This window comes from Mytilus californianus, unplaced genomic scaffold, assembly GCF_021869535.1.
Source record: "Mytilus californianus isolate M0D057914Y unplaced genomic scaffold, xbMytCali1.0.p SCAF_3, whole genome shotgun sequence".
Classification (NCBI taxonomy): domain Eukaryota; kingdom Metazoa; phylum Mollusca; class Bivalvia; order Mytilida; family Mytilidae; genus Mytilus; species Mytilus californianus.
The window spans coordinates 8,279,617-8,301,921 of NW_026262679.1; the positions used below are offsets into that span (position 1 = coordinate 8,279,617).

A 22,305-nucleotide genomic window follows, 5' to 3' on the forward strand; every position below is an offset into this window, starting at 1 on the left:
TGTTTTGTTTGGTTATTAGTGAATTTAAGTATACCATAATCTCATTGGTGGTTACTGAACCGTAAAATCTGATGTAACTAGTCTTTTTTCGAATGGATCCAAGGAGAAAGGCAGAAGGCAATTGAACTCGAATATAAAACCAAAAGAAATTGATAATTTCAAATATTGTCAGGGAGTAATTAGAATTATTTAAACCTTTAAAGTAATATTTGGTGGTTTTACTAACGCAAGTAAGGAGTTTCGTCATAAAGGGACGTTAATTATGAATATTTTTGAACGTGTCCTGACTGAAATCAGTACAGAAGCACATGGCGACCTGATGGTGCTTTATGAAACAGACGGAGCTTTTTTATTCTTCGTCCGGTTTCTAATGACGGTAATTTTATTCCTAAAGTATGGTAGTGACTGATACAAGTTCTCTACTGTATTAATGTTTACTGAAACACACTGATCTTCTTAACACTATTTTTATCTTTTTATGTAATTTTTGGTATGGTCCCCAATCACTGCTGGCATATACTACATTTGGTCTTACAATAACTTGGCATGCTTTATCTTCTTTTCTTCCGGGAATTCATTGATGTTTTTTTCGCAGGGAGCCTAATTTGCTTTAGCTACGATGTTATTGATGCGTATATCCCATGTCAGGTTGAATGTGAACGGAACTCGTAAATATGGGATTTGATCTACTGGTATTTTCATTATGTAAGGTTGAATAGATTAAACATTTAATCTTATAATAATATATCTAAATTATGTTGTTTCCTAAAATATTTGACAAATTATTCCATGAACTATTTAGTGAATATCTAAATATACCAGGAATAATAATGGTCCAAGTGTAGAACCTTGTGCAACTCCAAAGTAACAGATATAATATAATCAGATTCAATGGTTCCTATGAAAGTTTTGCATTATCCGAAGAGTTAGGATGAACGATTTTACAGAATAGAAGTAAAATAGCAGTAAGATTTCCACTGTCCAGTACCTATGTATGACTTAATCATTTGTGACAGTTTTTAGTGGAAATTAAACATTATTGTTCCTTTTAGATTTTGCGTAGTTCTGGAATTTCTCAGATTTAAACTTTTGTGAAGCTTTTGGATTAATTTCTCACCTTTTGTTCTAAATGATAATTTCAGCAGTTTGCAATATCATCTTCGTTTGTACGGACTCCATATGGCATCGAATTTTACAGTTTTTATCATATTTATGGCATCCGTAAATATTTTTCTTTTGATGAACCAATTAATTTTTTCTATGATTTTTTAACCATCTTTTTAAGCATTCATTAGTGATCATTCAAATATGGGTGTCGTTGACTAAGGATAAAGAACAGACTTTGTATGCACTGTATATCACTACATGTACATAACATTGTTTTGAACAAACAACCGGTTACAGCCTAAATAATATCAAATTATTATGTCTAATATTTATTATGATTAAATACAGCATATATTTAAATTTTGCTGTTCGTGTTTTATCTATTGCAATGAATTGCAGTTTTATGTCAGTTTTCAAGATTCGCTACAGGCTGATCAACACAGGATTGAAAAAATACTACTTGGGCTTATATAGATTTTTACTAGGCCAATGAAATGAGCTACAAGCCTGTGGCTGCAACATTTAACTGTGAAGATGACATACATCATATAGAGCTGGTTTTTGTTTTATATATTTCATTGATTGATTGGTGATTGTTTTACGCCGCATTAGCACAAAAAGGCTATATCCCAGCGATTTATGATTCATATTTACGGATGAGTTGTTTGTGATTATTGATTATTATCAAATTTTACATTGGTAATTTGTTTCATGATTTCATTTTGTCATATGTATATTTGCAGTACGATAAGCTAGCGACAATCGGTCCCAAAATGTTCTTTTGAATTTTAGAAGTGTTCGTAATTTTTGTTGACAAGCAAAACATATTTTTTTTGTAGATGTGAAGTAGTGGGCAATCTAGTGAACGAAAACAAGATAGAAAATGTACCCTTATAAAAAGTCGAAAAAATCAATGATAAAACAACATGAACAATGCAGCAATTATGTCTGCTTAGCTCAGTCAGCAAGAAAACGTAAACTACACCAATAACTGTCTGTTGCAGCTTCTGCAAAAAGGTCAACCAAAGACTACCAGCCATATTGGTAACTGCACCACAGTTAAACAGCAACTACATCTGTTACCATTGGGGATACATAGTATTGCCATTTTCCACATCAGCCTTCTTCAACCGAATATTAAATACAACTGCAGGGGTATACACCACTTCAAGAACAGATGATACTACATATACTTTTACTTTTTAACACTGGAACCAGTTGAGATCATTCATTAGGTAATGCTACCTTATTCAGTCTTATCAAATAATTAATGTTAGCATGCACACTGATATAGCTTTTAATGTTTCTGGAAGTATCTGAGAGAAAGTTTTAAAATGTCAATATATTACTTTTGGTATATTTTTGTCAAACATCAAAATAGATCCAGAAATTACTAAAGTACATGACGACTGTTCGTTTGTTACAAAGCGAAATATCAACATTCTTATATGGAAGTGGTATAATGAGCAATTCAGATTACTTGAAGCATTTGATCCAGCAAGTTCACACTGGAAAGTGGATTTAGAGCTTTGGTTATTAAACATATCATTGGCATGCCCTATTTCGGAATATTTTGTGCTGTTTATCGTGCATTGTTGGCCAATGCTAATTTGCAAAAACTTTAGGAGCTATTCTTTCAATAATGACGGTAAATGTTTCATGACTTTCTGTCATAATAAGTCGCAGTTGAGTAAACAGTTTGATAATTTCCCTCCACAAATAAGAATTAGATTCAAATTAAATGCAACTAAGAGTTGTGTAGGTTAACCTGTCAATTTGGATGTTGGAGATTTTGAGACATTTCCAGAAGTGAAAAGATATTAAAAGCGATGGGGTACATGTGTCATTTTCCAAAAGACCAAGTGAGTGAAAAAGTATATTTTAACATAACGCATTTGACTAGCAGGTCGAACAACTGATGTTCTTAAACCCGGCTGACTGCCATTGGCGATTGCCAAATAAACGGATCACAAGATGTAACAAAATAGATCTTATCATTAATTTATTACCAAACAGAAAACAATAAACTTGCGGAAAAGATGGTATATACCGCAAACATGAGGTGCAAAAATTTGTACACCATATCCGGATTTCGACAATTAATGTCTCTTCAGTGATGTTAGGAATCGAAACGGTATTTGGAAGGCCATATAATTTACCTCAATTTAGGATAGACTCTTGAATTTTGAAAGAGTCAAAAATATTATATATATATATATATATATATATATAAGTGCCTATAAATAGCAGCACATGACATACAAATCTATTAGAGTGTGGATTAATCAGTACAGAGATTAATTCAATTACACAAATAAAATTATAGATTGCCTAACAATGTAATTTTAACACACTATTTAGTATGTAAATATAAGAATGTTTAAAATATTTACAAAATGATGAAAATAAACGCAATATTTCGCTAGACTAACTAGCTTTATCAAGCGTGCATCTATCCAGGTGAAATCGGATGTAGATGATAAGAAATATATATTATATATATATATTTTAATACATAACTTAATTGCAAAAAATAAAACCCTGACGGGTTAAAATGCGAACTTAATCTCCATGTGCAATGTACACAAGAAACATACAATACATGAAAAAAGTTCTAAACAAGTTAAGTTTATATTAATAATATACATTTGTATAAATAAGTATATAGGTAATTGACCAATGTAGACCTTATTTTCGCAACTCCATGGATTGCTTTTATTATATAGCTACAACACTAGACAAATATCTTGATTTGGATCTAAAATAGTTTACAGTTTGGGTTAAGCTGGTTGAAATTAGGATAATGGGTTTTAATTGTATTCATCAGGGGATTTCTAATATAACTGCTGATTTGGCAATGAAGGACAAAGTGTTCCTCATCATCTAAATTTTGCAAACTTTACACACTCTTTAAGTTCTGTTGCATTTTCTTATATCGACCTAAGGTGGTTTGTTGCTCATGCATAAGGCATTGGTAAGTATACATTTTCAACTACTGAAACAGAAATTAATATAATATATATATATATATATATATATATATATATATATATATATATATAAAAATATATATATATGATTAATTATCTAGCTTGTATAGTTTTAAGTATAAAAAAAAAAGATTTTTAATTTTTCAGTTATTGACGTCACTTTATAATTTAAGTTTGGAATGTTTTGCTTATTAGTAAATGTATTTGGCACACAGCCAGTCAGCGAACCTCCCCACTTTATGGCGGTTGACATTGTAACCAAGGTCTGGTTTCAATGTCAATCTGGCAGAATTCGCTGCATCAAATAGTATCATTCATTACAGATGAACAATGTAAGGGTTTTGATCCATCACCTGTGTTCCTACGGTGATCCAAATTGTTTTAATCTTATATTCAGTTACCACAATCTGTGGTAGTCATTTATATATATATATATATATTTGATAGAACGGTTGCCATAATCAGCGATATGCCGGTAACCTCATAATTTCAGATATACCAGTGACAGTTAAATTGCCAGCGATCTGCGGCACATACATACATTTATATTGAGATTACTTATATGTATAAATTTAAATAATATTAAAGGCTGTGGCCAAAACTGCCAATTTGTTGTTGGGTTTTAACAAGCATCTGGGATAATAGAATTTAAGTCTTGTACTAAAATTCAGTTATCACGGTGCGCTGTACCATATATGTTTTGTTTGGTTATTAGTGAGTTTAAGTATACCATTATCTCACTGGTGGTTACTGAACCGTAAAATCTGACGTAACTAGCCTTTTTCAATTACGATCCAAGGAGGAAGGCAGAAGACAATTGAACTCGAAGATAAAACCAAACCCCCGCCCCCTCCCCCCCCCCCCCCGACCCTCCCAGTAATTGGACTACTTAGTAAATATAACAAGTGTGGACACAGAGTTTTGTTATCTGATTAGCCATTTTTATAATGACTTGTGCAGGGGATGATTCTGCAGAGTGCCTGTAGGTGCACATGCCATTTAAATAAAAAAAAATAATTGTTGTGTTGTTTGATTTGCAAAATATGGACACTGTCTAGCATCGGAATAGAAAACATATACTTCAGAAGTAACAATACACTAACAATGAAGGACATCTCTCAGAAGAAACACTTGAAAATTACCAAGACTGATATTGTTCTGCAAATATGTTGCATATTTAATTGCCATGCCCTAAACTCCTTACACCAAACTGAAATTTAAAGGAGCAAGATAAAATATATGTTGTCGAGTTTTTGAAATGGGAATTTAATGCAGGAAAAGAGCGCCAATACTTGAGACTATCAGTAAACAAATGTGTTACTGATATATAAGATGCAATGAAAAAATTTAGCAATTTTTCTGTCTTGTAAATCTAATTAGAATTAGTAACTGCTTTGGTTTATGTTATCTTTTCAGGTGATGTTTGAGTTGACATTTCTAGACGCCTACATGTATTTTGCGAAATGGACATATGAAGAATTCAGATTGATGTAAAAAGAACTGTCCTCATAGAATGATGTACAAATGTGCTCTGATTTGCAGAATTTGCTGCATCAAAAAAACATTTTGTTTTATAAATAGTATCATTCACTACAGATGAACAATGTAAGGGTTTTGATTCATCACCTGTGTTCCCACGGTGATCCAAATTGTTTTAATCTTATATTCAGTTACCACAATCTGTGGTAGTCATTTATATATATATTTGGTAGTACGGTTGTTATAATCAGCGATATGCCGGTAATCTCATATTTTCAGATATACCAGTGACAGTTAAATTGCCAGCAATCTGCGGCACATACATACATTTATATTGAGATTACTTATATACAATATGTATAAATTTAAATAATATTAAAGGCTGTGGCCAAATACTGCCATTTGATTGTTGGGTTTTAACAAGCATCTGGGATAATTGACCTACTGAATATGCACGACTATTGTATTGCCCGACAGCAGTTTGACTAACACTATATATTACATTTGTACGTGTAGATTCTGGTCGTAAATATCACCAATAATTCCCAAGTGTCACAAATTCAGAGAACAAAAACAAATTATATTTGTTATCAATGATTAGCAATAAATGTTTAACGATGTTGAGGACTGAAGTTAAATTCTCTATAAATAAATATTATCACGAGGTACCCGCTGCATGGCCTATTGTGTCTATGAATGTATATCATTAGACACTTGCTGTCCTATTGTCTCTATAATTGTATATCATGAGTTACCCGCTGGCCTATTGTCTCTATAAATGTATATCATGAGATACCCGCTGTCCTGTTGTCTCTATAAATATATATCATGAGATACCCGCAGTCCTATTGTCTCCATAAATCTATATCATGAGGTACCCGCCTTCCTATTGTACCTTTATATGTTTTTATAGAGATACCCGCTGTTATTTTGTCTCTATAAATGTTTATCATTCGATATTTGCTGTTCTATTGTCTCTATAAATGTTTGTCATGAGGTACCTGCTGTCATATTGTCTCTATAAATATATTTTATGAGGTACCAGTTGTTTGAGGTACCCGCTGGCCTATAGTATCAATAGATGTATATTATAAGTTACCCGCTGCCCTTTTGTCTATATAAATATTTTTCATAAGGTACCAACTGTCCGATTGTCTTTTTAATTGTATAACATGAGAGACCCGCTGGCCTATTGTCTCTGTAAATGTATATCATGAGGTTCCAGCTGTCCGATTGTCTTTATAATTGTATTTTTTGGTACCCGCTGCCCTATTGTATCTACAAATGTATAGCATGGACATCTGAACCCTTTGCGCTTTTAAATCAGCTTCAATGAAATCTTACAATTGTATAAATGTTGTAGTTGACACGTTCACTGTTTATCAAATGAATACTAGTAATGCATGTGTTGATCTCAGAGGCGTAGCGAGAGACATACATGATGCGTCAGTTTGTATATGTTTTTGTTTGTTTGTTTTCCATGTTTACCCTATAAATGTTTGTTGAAGGTAGTTTTATAAAAATAGTGAAGAAAAAAGTAAATATAAACATTTTTAAAAACAAAATATCCAGAGGCCAACCGAAAGCAGTGAATGCATTTTACTCTTACAAGGTGAAAGCAGTCATATAATATTGAATTACAGACTTTTAAAAGAGCACAAAATATCTTACAAGTTCGTATTTTGTGTTACAACATTAAGGGGAGGGATGATCGCTTACAAACAAATTAAGCCCGCAACATTCTTAATGGTTCTATCCAAAGCAAGGAATCTGTAATGCAGAAGTAGTTGTTGGTTGCTGTCTCTCATATTTGGTTTTTTGTTCATTTTTGAGTATTAATCGGACCGTTAGTTTTTTTCTTTAATATTTGGCATACCGGGGCCTCTTACAATATGCGGTATTGGTATTGCTCATTGTTAAAGATGTTATTGTGATTTGTAGTTGTGTTTCTTGATTGTAAAAATGAAAGTATTCCCTTCGATTTAAAAACGTTCGGTATCATGTTCTGTAGACAAGTAGGAAATATCTTTGTTACATGTAACCATTATGTCATTTTTGTCCTTCATTTTGAAATCAGCAACTGAGACTTATTACATGATTTTGACATCACCAATTGAGATTTTTCAAAAGATTTTGACATCACCGAATGAGACTCCTCATACGATTTTGATATCATCGAATGAGACTTATCCCCAACTGAGACGTACCGCACGATTTTTCATCACCGAATGAGACTATCACACGATTTTGACATCACCGAATGAGACCTATCACACGATGTTGACATCACCAAATGCTACTTATCACACGATTTTACTTGCAATGTCAAATGCGTCGGATTTTAGGCAGTTGATTGATTTTCATTTTATTTTTATTTTAGTCCAGTTGTCTGTCTTTTTTTTAACTTGCGACTTTCCATACAAATAATTATCCGATTTGCAAAGTCTCTAAAACTTTTTCCCGCACTTGTTTCCAAACAGTACACATCATGCTCATAGCAAACTGTAAGTTTTATGGTGAAGTGTTAAAAGGATGGTATAGCATCGATATTATGTCTGGAAGAAACCAATGCTTTATTTCTTGTTTTATCATAAAATGAGTTTATGACCGCTAAAATCTAACACAACATAAAGCTACTGATATACTACAGAACATTAAATAATAATGAAAAATCGTAATAAGGGATTTAAATCTGCAAATGCATAATTCAGAATTGTCAAGTTTCATATCTAATTAATTTATCTCAAGTTTCTATCTCGGTTTTCCTCACATATTCCATTTTGTAATCTAGCAATACGTTTTGATTAAATACTTCAAATAATCATCTTTTTAATTCCTACGCTTCCGTATCCATGTAATAAACACTATAATTAGTTATCAAAGGTATACCAGGATTATAATTTAATACGCCAGACGCGCGTTTCGTCTACATAAGACTCATCAGTGACGCTCAGATCAAAATAGTTATAAAGCCAAACAAGTACAAAGTTGAAGAGCATTGAGGACCCAAAATTCTTATAAGTTGTGCCAAATACTGCTAAGGTAATCTATTCCTGGGATAAAAAATCCTTAGTTTTTCGAAATATTCAAAGTTTTGTAACAGGAAATTTATAAAAATGACCATATAATTGATATTCATGTCAACACCGAAAACTGTCTTTCGAATTATTTATTCTGATACAGTACTGTGAATTCGTTCATTTTCGTGGATAGTGAAAAAAATCCACCCTAAACGGAAAATAGATGTAAAGACATCGAATGTCGTACAAATTAACGTATGTTGTTTGTTCCTGACTTATCTGGGGTAAAATTGTTCATCAGGTCATGATCTATCTGCCCTGGAATTTTCAGACAAATCACACAACCCGTTTTTGGGTTGCTGCCCCTGAATTGGTAATTTTAAGAAAATTTTGCATTTTTATTCTTCAGATAATTATCTTCAGTATTATTATAGATAGAGATAAAATATAAACAGCAATAATGTACAGCAAAGTAAGATTTGCAAATAATTCAGCATAACAAAAATGGTCAATTGACACCTTAAGGAGTTATTGTCCTTTATAGTCAATTTTTAACAATTTTTTGTAAATTTTTATAATCTTTTGAGACAAAGGACAAGGTATGATAAGGGGCATATTTGGCCCCCCTTTTTCCCGATTTGAGAAAATTTTATGTTGAATCCCATCCTGCTTGTAAAATGACCTGAAGTATCTGTTCGTCAACGTAGAATCTTATTTTGTTGAATTATATACTCAAATTCTGCATAAAGAGACCTTAAAAGGTCATGAACGACGCAAAGTTTGTAAAATCTACAAGTTTTGTAACGTTTGGAGAAGATATTCGACATCAGCGCCAACGTAGACCATCCTGAAATGTTCAACCAGCTACTCTTCTCAGATATATCTTTCATTTTATAAAATATCATGGTGGTCTACGTTGGCGCTCATATTTTAAATTGAAAAAATAAATATCCGATTGTTTACAATTTTGACAAGTCGATAGAATACGCCAATGAAACGGTCCGGTTCCGGGACTATTCCGGTAGCTTTAGATGCAGACGGACAACCAAGGTTGCCAATCACTCCAAAGAAAATACGGGTAAGCAACAAATTTCCAACCCAAAACTTAATTGCAGGAAAATCAAAAAAAAATACTGGTAATCTGCATGTTTGCAATAAGCAATTATAAATGCAAGTGTATTTTTATTTACAAGCTGGGCCAGTGATCAGGCATTGGATTCGGAATCAACATTGACAACAATAAACGATCGCATATTGGATACAAATAACATGTATCATTGCCTCAATTACTGGGAATAAACTTTTAATCATATATTATTCAAATTATATTTTGCCAGATTTAAGATATTTCTTGATAGTATTTCTTGTGACTGTAGTCTGTAGGGGGAGGGTGCCAAATACACCTTATCGCTAATCCCGGCTGACCCGGCCGCTTGAACTTTTGACGCATACAACAATCACTTTTCCATTGTGGCGTCAGATATTTTGTTTTATGACGTCAAATTTTACGGGAACCTGTGTGATATCAACTAATGGCGGACAAATAGCGATAAGGTGTATTAAATATATTCCGGGGGTTAATAATTGATCAAAATATCAGGCACTCATAGCTATAACGTATTTCCACAACACATATTACTCTCATAAAGATTATATGTTAGACGTGTAATTAAACACAGGCAATAAAAGTCCACCGCAGTGCAGACGACGTAGCTTTGTTTACATAATAAAAGAGTGATGTCCCCTGAAAATTGGTGAATTAATTTTCAGCTTATAAGTTTTTCAAATATTCAAAAATACCTTTCAAGTATAATTTAGAATAAGGTTTTTATAAAAAGATTTCTTTTTTATAACTTTGAAGTAAATTGTTCATTTGCATCAATATATTTTGCATTTGGAAATTTTATATTGTACCAAGTACAGAGAACGAGATGTAGAGGGATATATAATAAAAGAACTGTCCATAAGCATTTCATCAGATTGCCAAACGTGCGATGGCTGACCAGCCATTCAAAGTCGTTAAACACCAACAGAAGCAATCTAGGAAATCAGTAAAACACTATACAAAAAAAATAAATAACTGTAAACTTCCATGGGTAATCCAGGTCGTAACTAGCTATACACATCATTCAATTCAAAGGGAAAACATGCACGAGAAGTCATTTATCAATTTATTAAGAGGGTTTTTTTTTTATATCAAATGGCTAATTCAATCAAATATCTGATCGCTTTCCTCTGTAGAAAATGATGAAACAAACCTGGCTAACTAAACCTCTCACTTGTACGAAGTCGCATAGACTTCTATTAAAAGAGTATTCAATCTACAAGCCATCAAAGTAAAACTAATCGTGGGCCGCCTAGTTCGAGACCCTCATTGGGAGTAAAGGTTGATAAATATCCAAGTTATAGTTATACAGGGGTAATCAGATAGCAGAAGTCTTTCAGTAGAGCCCACTGTACTCAATGTCATCAAAATGCATGCTCTGACCGATTTAAAATCTGCACTATCAGTTTTTTTTTTTTTAAATGTGTATACTACATGTGAAACTCAACTCAATAGCAAAACAAAAGAAACTAAATCTACAAAAACACTGAAAAGATCTGCGGTCATGACAAAATTCACAAAAAAAAAGAAAGAAAGAACACAATCAAAAATAAAAGATTATGAAATTATCAGTATCACAAAAGCTTATCACCAAAAGTGGTCTTACTTAGAAAATGCAAATGTAGGAGTGATAACACTTAGATTTCAACCTCTCCCTTTCGTGTGTTAATTACTTTACTTACAAAACGTTTCTTTAAAAAAAAACATGCATATAAATAGGTACTGGTAAAACACTGTACTCTAACCAATGGTAAACAACATTAAAAGACTCAGTAAACAATATAATTCCTTCAAGATATAGAGTTCAGTTACTGAAAGCAAGCTAATATTAATACTCATCTATAATGTAATTTACATATTGACACCCTATTTACATTTAATACATTTTATGCCCATACCGTAACCAGAGGGGGCATTAAGTGTTAGCCTTGTCCGTCTGTACGTCCGTCCGTCACAAAATTGGTTTTCGTTCTCTAACTTTAGTTTGTCTCAGCCAAATGGTATGAAACTGATACACAATGCTTATTACCACAAAACACAGACCAAGTTCGAATTTGGGTGGTGTCACTTTTACCGTTCTCTTTATATAATTATATGCAGAGTGGGAGGGGCATCATGTCCCATGGACACATTCTCCAGTTAATTTAGATTGTTAAGCACTCTTTCACAATTGTTGAACTTGATAAGCTGTATTCATAAAATAAAAGTTTGTTGTTTATTTAGCATTTCTTTTCTTTTAGCTCCTGTTGATATTGCCAATAAAACACACTACAAAACCCAAAGAAGAGTATACCAGAACAAAATGTATAACTAGTTATATCCGATAGAAGATATTTAGGTAAATCATACAATATCTGCTTATTTTATATCAGTGCTCATTCTTTCCAAAATATATCTATCCGAACCACTTCTGTTACAACACATTTACAACTCTTCGGATGTACTGCAATATTCATAAACGATGACTTCCGTACACTAATATAACAATGTACCAGTATTCAAATGGTGCATACTCACACAGAAAAAAAGGCCCGCCTTAAAGTTTAAGCAGAACCTTTTCCCCTTTCATTTGTAATTAAAAAAAATGTCTACTGTGCAATCTGGCCATATGATTCTTTGCTAAATTTTGTTTAAAAGATACCACTTTACACAGGCAATGCAAAACACTAATAGTGATTATCTTTTCTGTTGTTCGCAGTTCTCGTGAAAATAAGAGAGTCTACAGTCCCAAACAACTAAAATAAGTCAATGATATTTTTCATATTCAGTATATGGTTTCTATAAAAACAATTCACCGTAATCGACTCTTAATCAATATATTTTCATTTTTGTGAAGTGAAATATGAACTTATGAATAAAAAAAAATAAGCTATGATTGTTTTGATTTAAAAACTATATGAAGAATATATAATGAACCACCTCCCCCCCAACCCCAATACAAATACATTGAAACAACACTTACTTTAGAGTCTCCATTTCAGGGGAATATCCTAATATGAAGCATACAAGTAACGGAGTATTGTTTAGCTTAAAAGTTTTTATTTGTACGACGTCATACTATGCCATTACGTTAAACTTATTTAATACGCCAAGATCGATTATAAATGTTCATGTAAAATGTATTGTATAGTTGTATATACTTTTTTCTAAATTATTGTGTCTTATCTTTCTTTGTTATGCATTATACACATGTACTTTTAATCTAACAGTTCTGGAACTTTTCTCAATTTCAATTTTTCTAGGAAACCAAGCATCCCAATGGCATGCATGTGTATCGCGCATAAATCTTTATCAGAAAATCAAAAAAGTGCTTACCTTGCTACAAAAGTAGTTTTTGAAACATGGTCTTTGAAGTATCAACCAAAGGTGAAACTCTGACGGACTTAATACGTTCCAGTATTTGTTTATTTGCAAATCTTTTAAGATTTATCATCAAATATATATGGATTTTTTTTTTACATTTTGCAGCACTTTCGAAATTCCAGCAAGATGGTTATGATAAACAGAATAGATACATGTTATAATGGATTCATAAAATAGGTAATTTATAAGAATAAATACAAAATACAGAAATATATACTCCCAACCTGACCATACAACTATTTAAGTGTTCGAAGAAACCAAGATAGTTTCGTTGTGCATATATGAAATAAGGAGTCGTGGTATGATTCCCAACTAGACAACTAGCCACCAAAATTCTAATGAAATAGATGTAAACAATTTTATGAAGCAGTGGAGCCTTTAGCAATGAGAAAAACCGTTCCACATAGTTGGCTATACAAGGCCCAGACATGAAAAAATGTAACAAGTCAATTGAGAAAACTCACGGCCGAATCTATAACAAAACAGTTATATGGTAATCCTTTTTCTGTAAAATATATACATTGCCCCGGCATGTGGCATACGTTTATAACGGTAACTAGGACTATATATAGTTCGCATTCATTCTTACAAACCCTGAATTGGAAATTGCCAAAGAGTAAAATGAAAACAGAACACAATTTGTCAAGTTTAAAAAATGTTCCTCTTCCGTTAACATTCACAGTAGTTATTTGTGCATTAGTTTCAAAAAAATTACAGGACATTCAACAATATAATACAAAACAAAAAGAAACAAGAAAGACATGAACACTAAAGTCAGATAGGTCAAAAAACAGTAAATAAGATTACATTGAAAAACAGTTACAAGACAAGATAGAAACAACAGAAAACAAGATATGATGACTAGGCAAGATAGTAAAATACAAGACAAGACAAAAATCAAGACCTGACAAATAACATAAAGGTCATGACACACCACAAGGGCCTCTAAGCAAGACAAGACGAGACGAGACAAAAGAAAAGAGACAAGACAATGTAAACAAGACAAGAGAAAAGACAATGTAAACGAGACAAGAAACAATCAAAATGTAAACGAGACAAGAGACAGGTCAATGTAAACGAGACAAGAGACAAGACAATGTAAACGAGACAAGCGACAATCAAAATGTACAGGAGACAAGAGACAGGTCTATGTAAACGAGACATGATAATGATAACGAGACAAGTGACAAGATAATGTAAACGAGACAAGAGACTTGACAATGTAAACGAGACAAGAGACAAAACACAATGTAAATGAGACAGGAGACAAAAGGAAATGTAAACGAGACAAGATGCAAGAGACAATGTAAACGAGACACGATACAATAGAGACAAGACAATGTGAACGAGACAAGATACAAGAGACAAGACAACGTAAACGAGACAAGAGACAATGTGAACAAGACAAGAGACAAAATAATGTAAACGAGACAAGAGACAAAAGACATTGTAAACAAGACAAGAAACAAGAGTCAAGAAAAGACAACAGACATTGTAAACGAGACAAAAGACAAAAGACAATGAAAACGAGAAGAGACAAGCAAAATGTAAACGAGACAAAAGACAGGTCAATGTAAACGAGACAAGATAATGATAATGAAACAAGAGACAAGACAATGTAATCGAGACAAGGGACAGACTAGACAATGTAAACGAGACAAGAGACAAAAGACATTGTAAACAAGACAAGAGACAAGAAAAGAAAAGAAACATTGTAAACGAGACAAGAAACAAAATACAATGTAAATGAGACAAGAGACAATGTAAACGATACAAGAGACAATGTAAACGATACAAGACACAAAAGACAAGAGACAATGTAAACGAGACAAGAGAGAAGATAATGTAATCGAGACAAGGGACAAGAGGCTACACAATGTAAATGAGACAAGAGACAAAACACAATGTAAATGAGACAAGAGACAAAAGGAAATGTTAATGAGACAAGATACAAGAGACAAAAGACAAGAGACAAAGTAAATAAGACAAGAGACAAGACAATGTGAACTAGACAAGATACAAGAGACAAGACAACGTAAACAAGACAAGAGACAATGTGAACGAGACAAGAAACAAAACAATGTAAACGAGACAGACAAGAGACAAAAGACAATGTAAACGAGACAAAAGACAGGTCAATGTAAACGAGACAAGAGACAAGACATTGTAATTGAGACAAGACTTCAGACAATGTAAACGAGCCAAGAGACAAAACACAATGTAAATGAGACAAGAGACAATGTAAACGATACAAGACACAAAAGACAAGAGACAATGTAAACGAGACAAGAGAGAAGATAATGTAATCGAGACAAGGGACAAGAGGCTAGACAATGTATACGAGACAAGAGACAAGACATTGTAATCGAGACAAGGGACAAGACTTCAGACAATGTAAATGCCAAGAGACAAAACACAATGTAAATAAGACAAGAGACAAAAGGAAATGTTAATGAGACAAGATACAAGAGACAAAAGACAAGAGACAATGTAAACAGACAAGAGACATAACAATGTGAACTAGACAAGATACAAGGGACAAGACAACGTAAACAAGACAAGAGACAATTTGAACGAGACAAGAGAGACAAACCAATGTAAACGAGACAGACAAGAGACAAAAGACAATAAAAACGAGACAAGAGACATTGTAAACAAGACAAGAGACAAGAGACAAAAAAAGACAAGAGACATTGTAAACGAATCAAGAAACAAAAGACAATGTAAATGAGACAAGAGACAATGTAAACGATACAAGACACAAAAAACAAGAGACAATGTAAATGATACAAGACACAAAAGACAAGAGACAATGTAAACGAGACAAGGGACAAGAGACTAGACAATGTAAACGAGACAAGAGACAAAACACAATGTAAATGAGACAAGAGACAAAAGACATTGTAAACAAGACAAGAGACAAGAAAAGACAAGAAACACCAAACGAGACAAGAAACAATAGACAATGTGAATGAGACAATAGACAATGTAAACGATACAAGACACAACAGACAAGAGACAATGTTAACGAGACAAGGGACAAGAGACTAGACAATGTAAACGAGACAAGAGACAAACACAATGTAAATGAGACAAGAGACAAGAGACATTGTAAACAAGACAAGAGACAAGAAAAGACAAGAAACATTGTAAACGAGACAAGAAACAAAAGACAATGTCAATGAGACAAGGCACAATGTAAACGATACAAGACACAAAAGACAAGAGACAATGTAAATGATACAAGACACAAAAGACAAGAGACAATGTAAACGAGACAAGGGACAAGAGGCTAGACAATGTAAACGAGACAAGAGACAAAACACAATGTAAATGAGAAAAGAGACAAAAGACATTGTAAACAAGACAAGAGACAAGAAAAGAAACATTGTAAAGGAGACAAGAAACAAAAGACAATGTAAATGAGACAAGAGACAATGTAAACGATACAAGAGACAATGTAAACGATACAAGACACAAAAGACAAGAGACAATGTAAACGAGACAAGAGAGAAGATAATGTAATCGAGACAAGGGACAAAAGGCTAGACAATGTAAACGAGACAAGAGACAAGACATTGTAATCGAGACAAGGGACAAGAGACTAGACAATGTAAATGAGACAAGAGACAAAACACAATGTAAATGAGACAAGAGACAAAAGGAAATGTAAATGAGACATGATACAAGACACAAAAGACAAGAGACAATGTAAACAAGACAAGAGACAAGACAATGTGAACGAGACAAGAGACAAAACAAGAAAAAAGACATGAGACAAAAGACAAGACATTATAAACTAAACAAGACGATACAAATAACATAAAGGTCATGACACAGCACAAGGTGCTGTTAGCATGACAAGACAAGACAATTCAAGACAATTGAGTACATGTGCTCAAAACAGACTTGTGTTGTCTTCTTATCTTAAATATTTGCAATAAACATATATAGGATACTAGTTAATACATACAAATATATGTATAATATATTTTTTCATTTTTATTTTTTTTAGGCATTTAGCCATGGCAAAAAGTTACAGTTGTGTTCTCTGCAATAAGACACACCTAACAGTGAATAACAGAAGAACTATAATAAATGAAAAATTAAGAGATTATCTGGCCAGGACTCTTAAAAGGAATGTTGAGAATGCAACTATATGCTTGAAATGCAGGGCACAAGTATACAGAGATATGAAAACAGTGATGAACTCACCACAGATGAGACAAGGTATAGCAACTTGCCAGTCAAACGATGATGATGATCCAGATTTTTTAGCAGAGGAAACATTACCATCAGAACTAATTAGCCCGAAATCTATACAGTTAAACCTTTCATCTACATCTAAATCTCATAGACGTTGTACTGTTTGCCAGAAAAATAGCAGTAATCGACATCGACAGGTAGTTGTACCGCATGAGGCTCGAACTCAGGCTTTCATTGACAAATGTATTGTTATACCAGCAAATAGCAGATGCTGTCCAAATCATCTTTTGGGAAACTATTTTACACAGGAGTCTATTTCAAATATACCAGAGGTAAATAACACTACACTTTTTAATAGAAGTGACATCACTGAACTATTAAACAGGGTTCGAGGAACATTGACATTAAATGGCAAACTTAATTTTGATTGTTCACACTCATTGTCAGAGGAGGACTACCAGCGACTGACTGGTTTAACCAGGAATCAGTTCGAAGCTGTTGCAAATACAGTAACTGACCTAAGAAAATCTGAAATAAGATCTGTAAAGACATGTTTGGCCATTCTTTTAGTTAAACTTAGGACTGGACTCTCCAACTCCATTTTAGCTACATTATTTTCATTGGAAATACACCAAATTCAAAGAGCGACACACGCAGCTAGATCATCCTTGATGAAGTCATTCGTGCCTTCGTTTCTTGGCTTTCAACATATGTCCCACGACAAGTTCACTAGGGACCACACCACTCCAACAGCGAGAACTTTGTTTGCAGATAATCAACAAGATACTGGGATTCTTGTCCTTGATGGGACTTACATTTACCTACAGAAAAGTTCCCACCATCATTTTCAAAAGCAGACATACAGTATGCATAAAGGGAGGTCATTAGTCAAGCCCATGATGATTGTCGCTACAGACGGTTATATTCTTAATGTCCTCGGCCCATATTATGCTGACGGTCATAACAATGATGCTTCTATCATAAAGCATGCATTTAAGACTAATGCTGATGAGATTAACACATGGATGCACGAGGATGATGTCATGGTTGTAGACAGAGGATTCCGTGATGCAGAAGAGTTTTTGAAAAAAATGAATTTCAAAGTTGAGATGCCTTGTTTTCTTTCTAAGGGAGCAAAACAACAAACAGTTGATGAAGCGAATACAACGCGACTGGTGACTAAAGTTCGCTGGGTAGTGGAAAGTGCAAATGGTAGAATAAAACAGTGGAAATTTTTGGATAAAGTTGTTGCCAACCACTACGTGCCACACATTGGGGACTTTGTAAGAATTGTCTGTGCACTTGTCAACTGTTTTAGACCGCCTCTTATAAATGATTTCGGCAATGATGACATAGGTAAAGAAATGATTGAAAAGGCACAACTAGACAACCATGTAAAAACATATGTAGAGGAGCACAACCTTTTGAGAAGAAAAACTGTCTACAAAGAAGTTGATGGTGCGACTGAGCTTGATATGTTTCCCAGAATATCTCTAGACCATCTTAGACAAATTACAATGGGTATTTACCAAATCAAATCAGCTAAAAGGTACACGGATGCCCATCAGGAGGACGACAACTATGCATTGTTCATTTGCAAGGATAGGCCAGATCTGTTGTGAGTAAAAAAGCACTCTCGCCATTCATCTTCAAGATGCTACCATTTGTGGTTGGAGTACGATGAAAATGAAGTCACTGGTTGGTACTGTACTTGTAAAGTTGGGTCACGTATGGTTGGGTGTTGTGCCCACATCGCAAGCGTTGTTTGGTATCTTGGATATCATAGGTGGAATATTGGGGCTGCTCAATCTGTCAATGCTTCCGGAAAGTTTTCAAGTTCCATACTCAATGCTAAAGATGTTCCTGAAGAGTCCGATCTGTCTGACGTAGAAAGTGTTGATTCATATATAGAAGAATAACTTACAATCATAATGAATTTAACCGTAGCTAAGAATGACTTGAACAAACGCCTCGCAACTATTCTTGTTTATTTGTAAGATGTACATTGCTGTTATAATCTAAAATGAATGAAGGTCATTTAAGTGTCACTGTTTTCACATTCCATATGTCATCACATTTATATAATTTTTCTGAAAAAAAAGCACTTTTTAACCACGAGATTTATTTTATCTAACTTGTAATGGCTGTTTTCTAAAACCTAACTTGAAGAATGGCCACCTATCTTTTCGGTGTCTCGTTGGAGCATGTTTGAGTGTGAGAAGTGGAAGACTTGATTTGGTATTTATTTCAATTTTTTCGCTTTGTTTACACATGTTTTTGTTGCTGACATACCCACTGGACAATACACATGTCGCTTTGTATAAATCATTACATTGTCGTGTTTGGTCAAGTGTGTCGTGTAACTGTGTCTATTTCCCTTGATACTATTGGCCACAACATTAACATACTGTAAAAGGACGTTTAAGATATCTAATCAATTTAAAATGTAGAGTTTTCGTAAAATATTTCATTCCAAGTACATATGTATAATTATCTTTCCATATACACATAAGTGTCCCATTCTGTATAAAATAAAGAGATGTGGTATGATTGCAAATGAGACGAGACCATATGTGTTAATTTCAAGAAATCTAGCAATATATTTTTTTTAGAGAAAAATGAAATAGTTCATGGAGTTCACCTTCTTTATGCCTATTTCTTTTATTTAGTAAGTGTTGACCAAGAACACTGAACTTTGCATTCGCTATTACGTATTTAAAATGTCCTTGTAATTGGTTAACAGTTCACCAACAGATAAAAAATTGAATTCTAGCAACACGCTTTTGTTACAAATACAGAAAACTTCCTGATCTGTTACTCAATTTTCAATAGTATTTTTAATCTCTTTGTGTTTTAATGTAGTTTACAAAACGGTAGGGTCAATGCTTTATTTTTGATTCTTACTAATATTTATAAAGATAAGTGTCACTTAAAAGCTTTTTAATGTTACTCAATTTGTTAATATTGGTTAATTACTGTTGATGGAATCATAAAAGTTCATGTGAAAGTGTATGTACGAGAATGAAAAATTGTATGAACAAGATCCATTTGAATTATTTTGTATGTGATTGCAGATTGTTTAATATGAAATTGTTACTTATCAATGCTTATATGTGCGAGCGTATGAATGAAATCTGATATGAAAAAAACGATTATATTTAATTAACGTTCTTAAATTCATACATTAACACAAACTATGATTATAATTTAAACTAAAAGCAAACAATGTTGGTATGACGATCTTCTCTTCTGGATATGCTTTAGCTGGATGTCAGTATGATAACTGTGTTGTTTAAATGTATATAATACTATTTTCTGTTGGAAAATTATATATATATGCACATGCTAGGTTGTTGATAGTTACTAAAAAAGTTATAATTGAACTGTCTCTTTATTTCTTTCTAGTCTTCTTGTACAGAACTGGACAATCTATTTATTTGTAGAATAATATGAAAATACTAGTCTAGTTGTCTTTAATCTTAACATGATTGATAGTTGCTAAGCAACATTTGTGTTGCTATACACAATATGGACTTCATAAAAAAAGACTATTGAATAAGATATTCATATCATAGTGTACTCCATATGTGAAAGTAAGTTTTTAAAAATAGCAAAATTCATACTTGAGATAAAAAAAGAATCGTTATTAAACCGTTGCTATGCACTATTTTGGTTGAAACGTTGTTGATAAACATGAACTTCAATTAAAATTACTTTTATTTCTTACAGTTATTTATTCTTATATGCCAATCAGTTTTGCTTTTATTGTAACTTGTACAATAAAAGAATTGTTTTTATATTTCTCTTCAATTTATTCATTTTTGACTGTTGCTAAGCAATATTTGTGTTGCTATGCTCAATATGAACATCGACAAAAAAAAAGATGACTGAACTATAATATAAGACTGAAAAACAATTTATGGATGCTTAATCTACAAATATTGCTATTATTTAATACCTCAGAGGGAAAAACTTACCAATGTTTGATATGTTGCTAGGCAACAATTTTGTTGTTAGGTTGTTGCTAAGCATTTTAGTAAACTGAAAATTAACGTGACCATTCGATCGTAACTTCAGGTCCCTCTAAAGCAAACAATAACATTTGGAATTGAGCTCATTTGTATAGATAATGCAATCCATAAGTGATAATTTGGCTATTAAATAAAACCGTTGCTAGGCAACCTTCCTTTAACCGGAACATAAAAAAATCATTGTTTTCACAAGTTTCTATACAAAGGCTATCAATGATATGAATATAAGCTTATTTTGAGAGGGGGCCAAAAACGCCCCTTATCATACCTTGTCCTTTAACCAAACTTTGCCACAATCATCATTAGGCTATCTAGTTTAAAAAATATGTCCGATGACCCGACCTACCAACTAAAATGTCTAAAAATAGAACATAGGGGTAAAATGCAAGTTTTGTCTATTATATTTTGAACCGTTATAAATAGAGAAAATCTGAATGGAGCAAAAATGTTCAGCACAATGAGCTCTACCAATTGGCCATATACGTCAAAACTGTAAGACAAATTCTTATAGGAGTTATTGCCCATAAATGACAAATTTTACCATTTTTTTTCATATTTGCCTTTTATCACGAAAACTATGATATTTAGAGAGAAACCTGTTTTCCGTTATTTCTTATATGATTTGAATTATAATAGATAAATAACACATTAAATCACAAAAATGATCAGCAAGGCAAGATCTATTAAAAAGTCAAATTTCGCCGATATTGTTAGTAGACTGTCATTCTTCATAGGAGTGATTACCCTTAATTGAGGATTTTTTTCCCCTCTTTTGTGTTTTGAGCAAACACTAAAGAAGATATAGAGAAACTAAACAGACTAAAAGATCAGTAGTGCAAGATCAACAAAATAGAGATTTTTGTCATGACGTCTATTCTCGTCTAAAATGTTGGAGAGTGACCTTTGTTTGATATGCACATAGACCAAGGTGAGCGACACAGGCTCTTTAGAGCCTCTAGCTGCTTATGTGCTTTGTCTATATAGTGTCTATATGCCATCTTGTT

The 22,305-nt window shown here is 33.0% G+C and overlaps 1 protein-coding gene across 1 annotated transcript; it reads left to right on the top strand.

Moving 5' to 3' along the window:
* Window positions 1-12,262: 12,262 nt before the first annotated feature.
* On the top strand, window positions 12,263-18,892 carry LOC127733367 (uncharacterized). Its single transcript, XM_052242736.1, has 2 exons — window positions 12,263-13,241; window positions 17,080-18,892. Exon 2 carries the CDS (start codon window positions 17,090-17,092, stop codon window positions 18,890-18,892), a length of 1,803 nt encoding a protein of 600 aa, XP_052098696.1. The 5' UTR covers window positions 12,263-13,241; window positions 17,080-17,089.
* The last annotated feature ends 3,413 nt before the right edge of the window (window positions 18,893-22,305 follow it).

Excerpts from the sequence above, each read along its gene's own strand:
- LOC127733367 (XM_052242736.1), top strand. The coding sequence starts at position 17,090 with ATGGCAAAAAGTTACAGTTGTGTTCTCTGCAATAAGACACACCTAACA.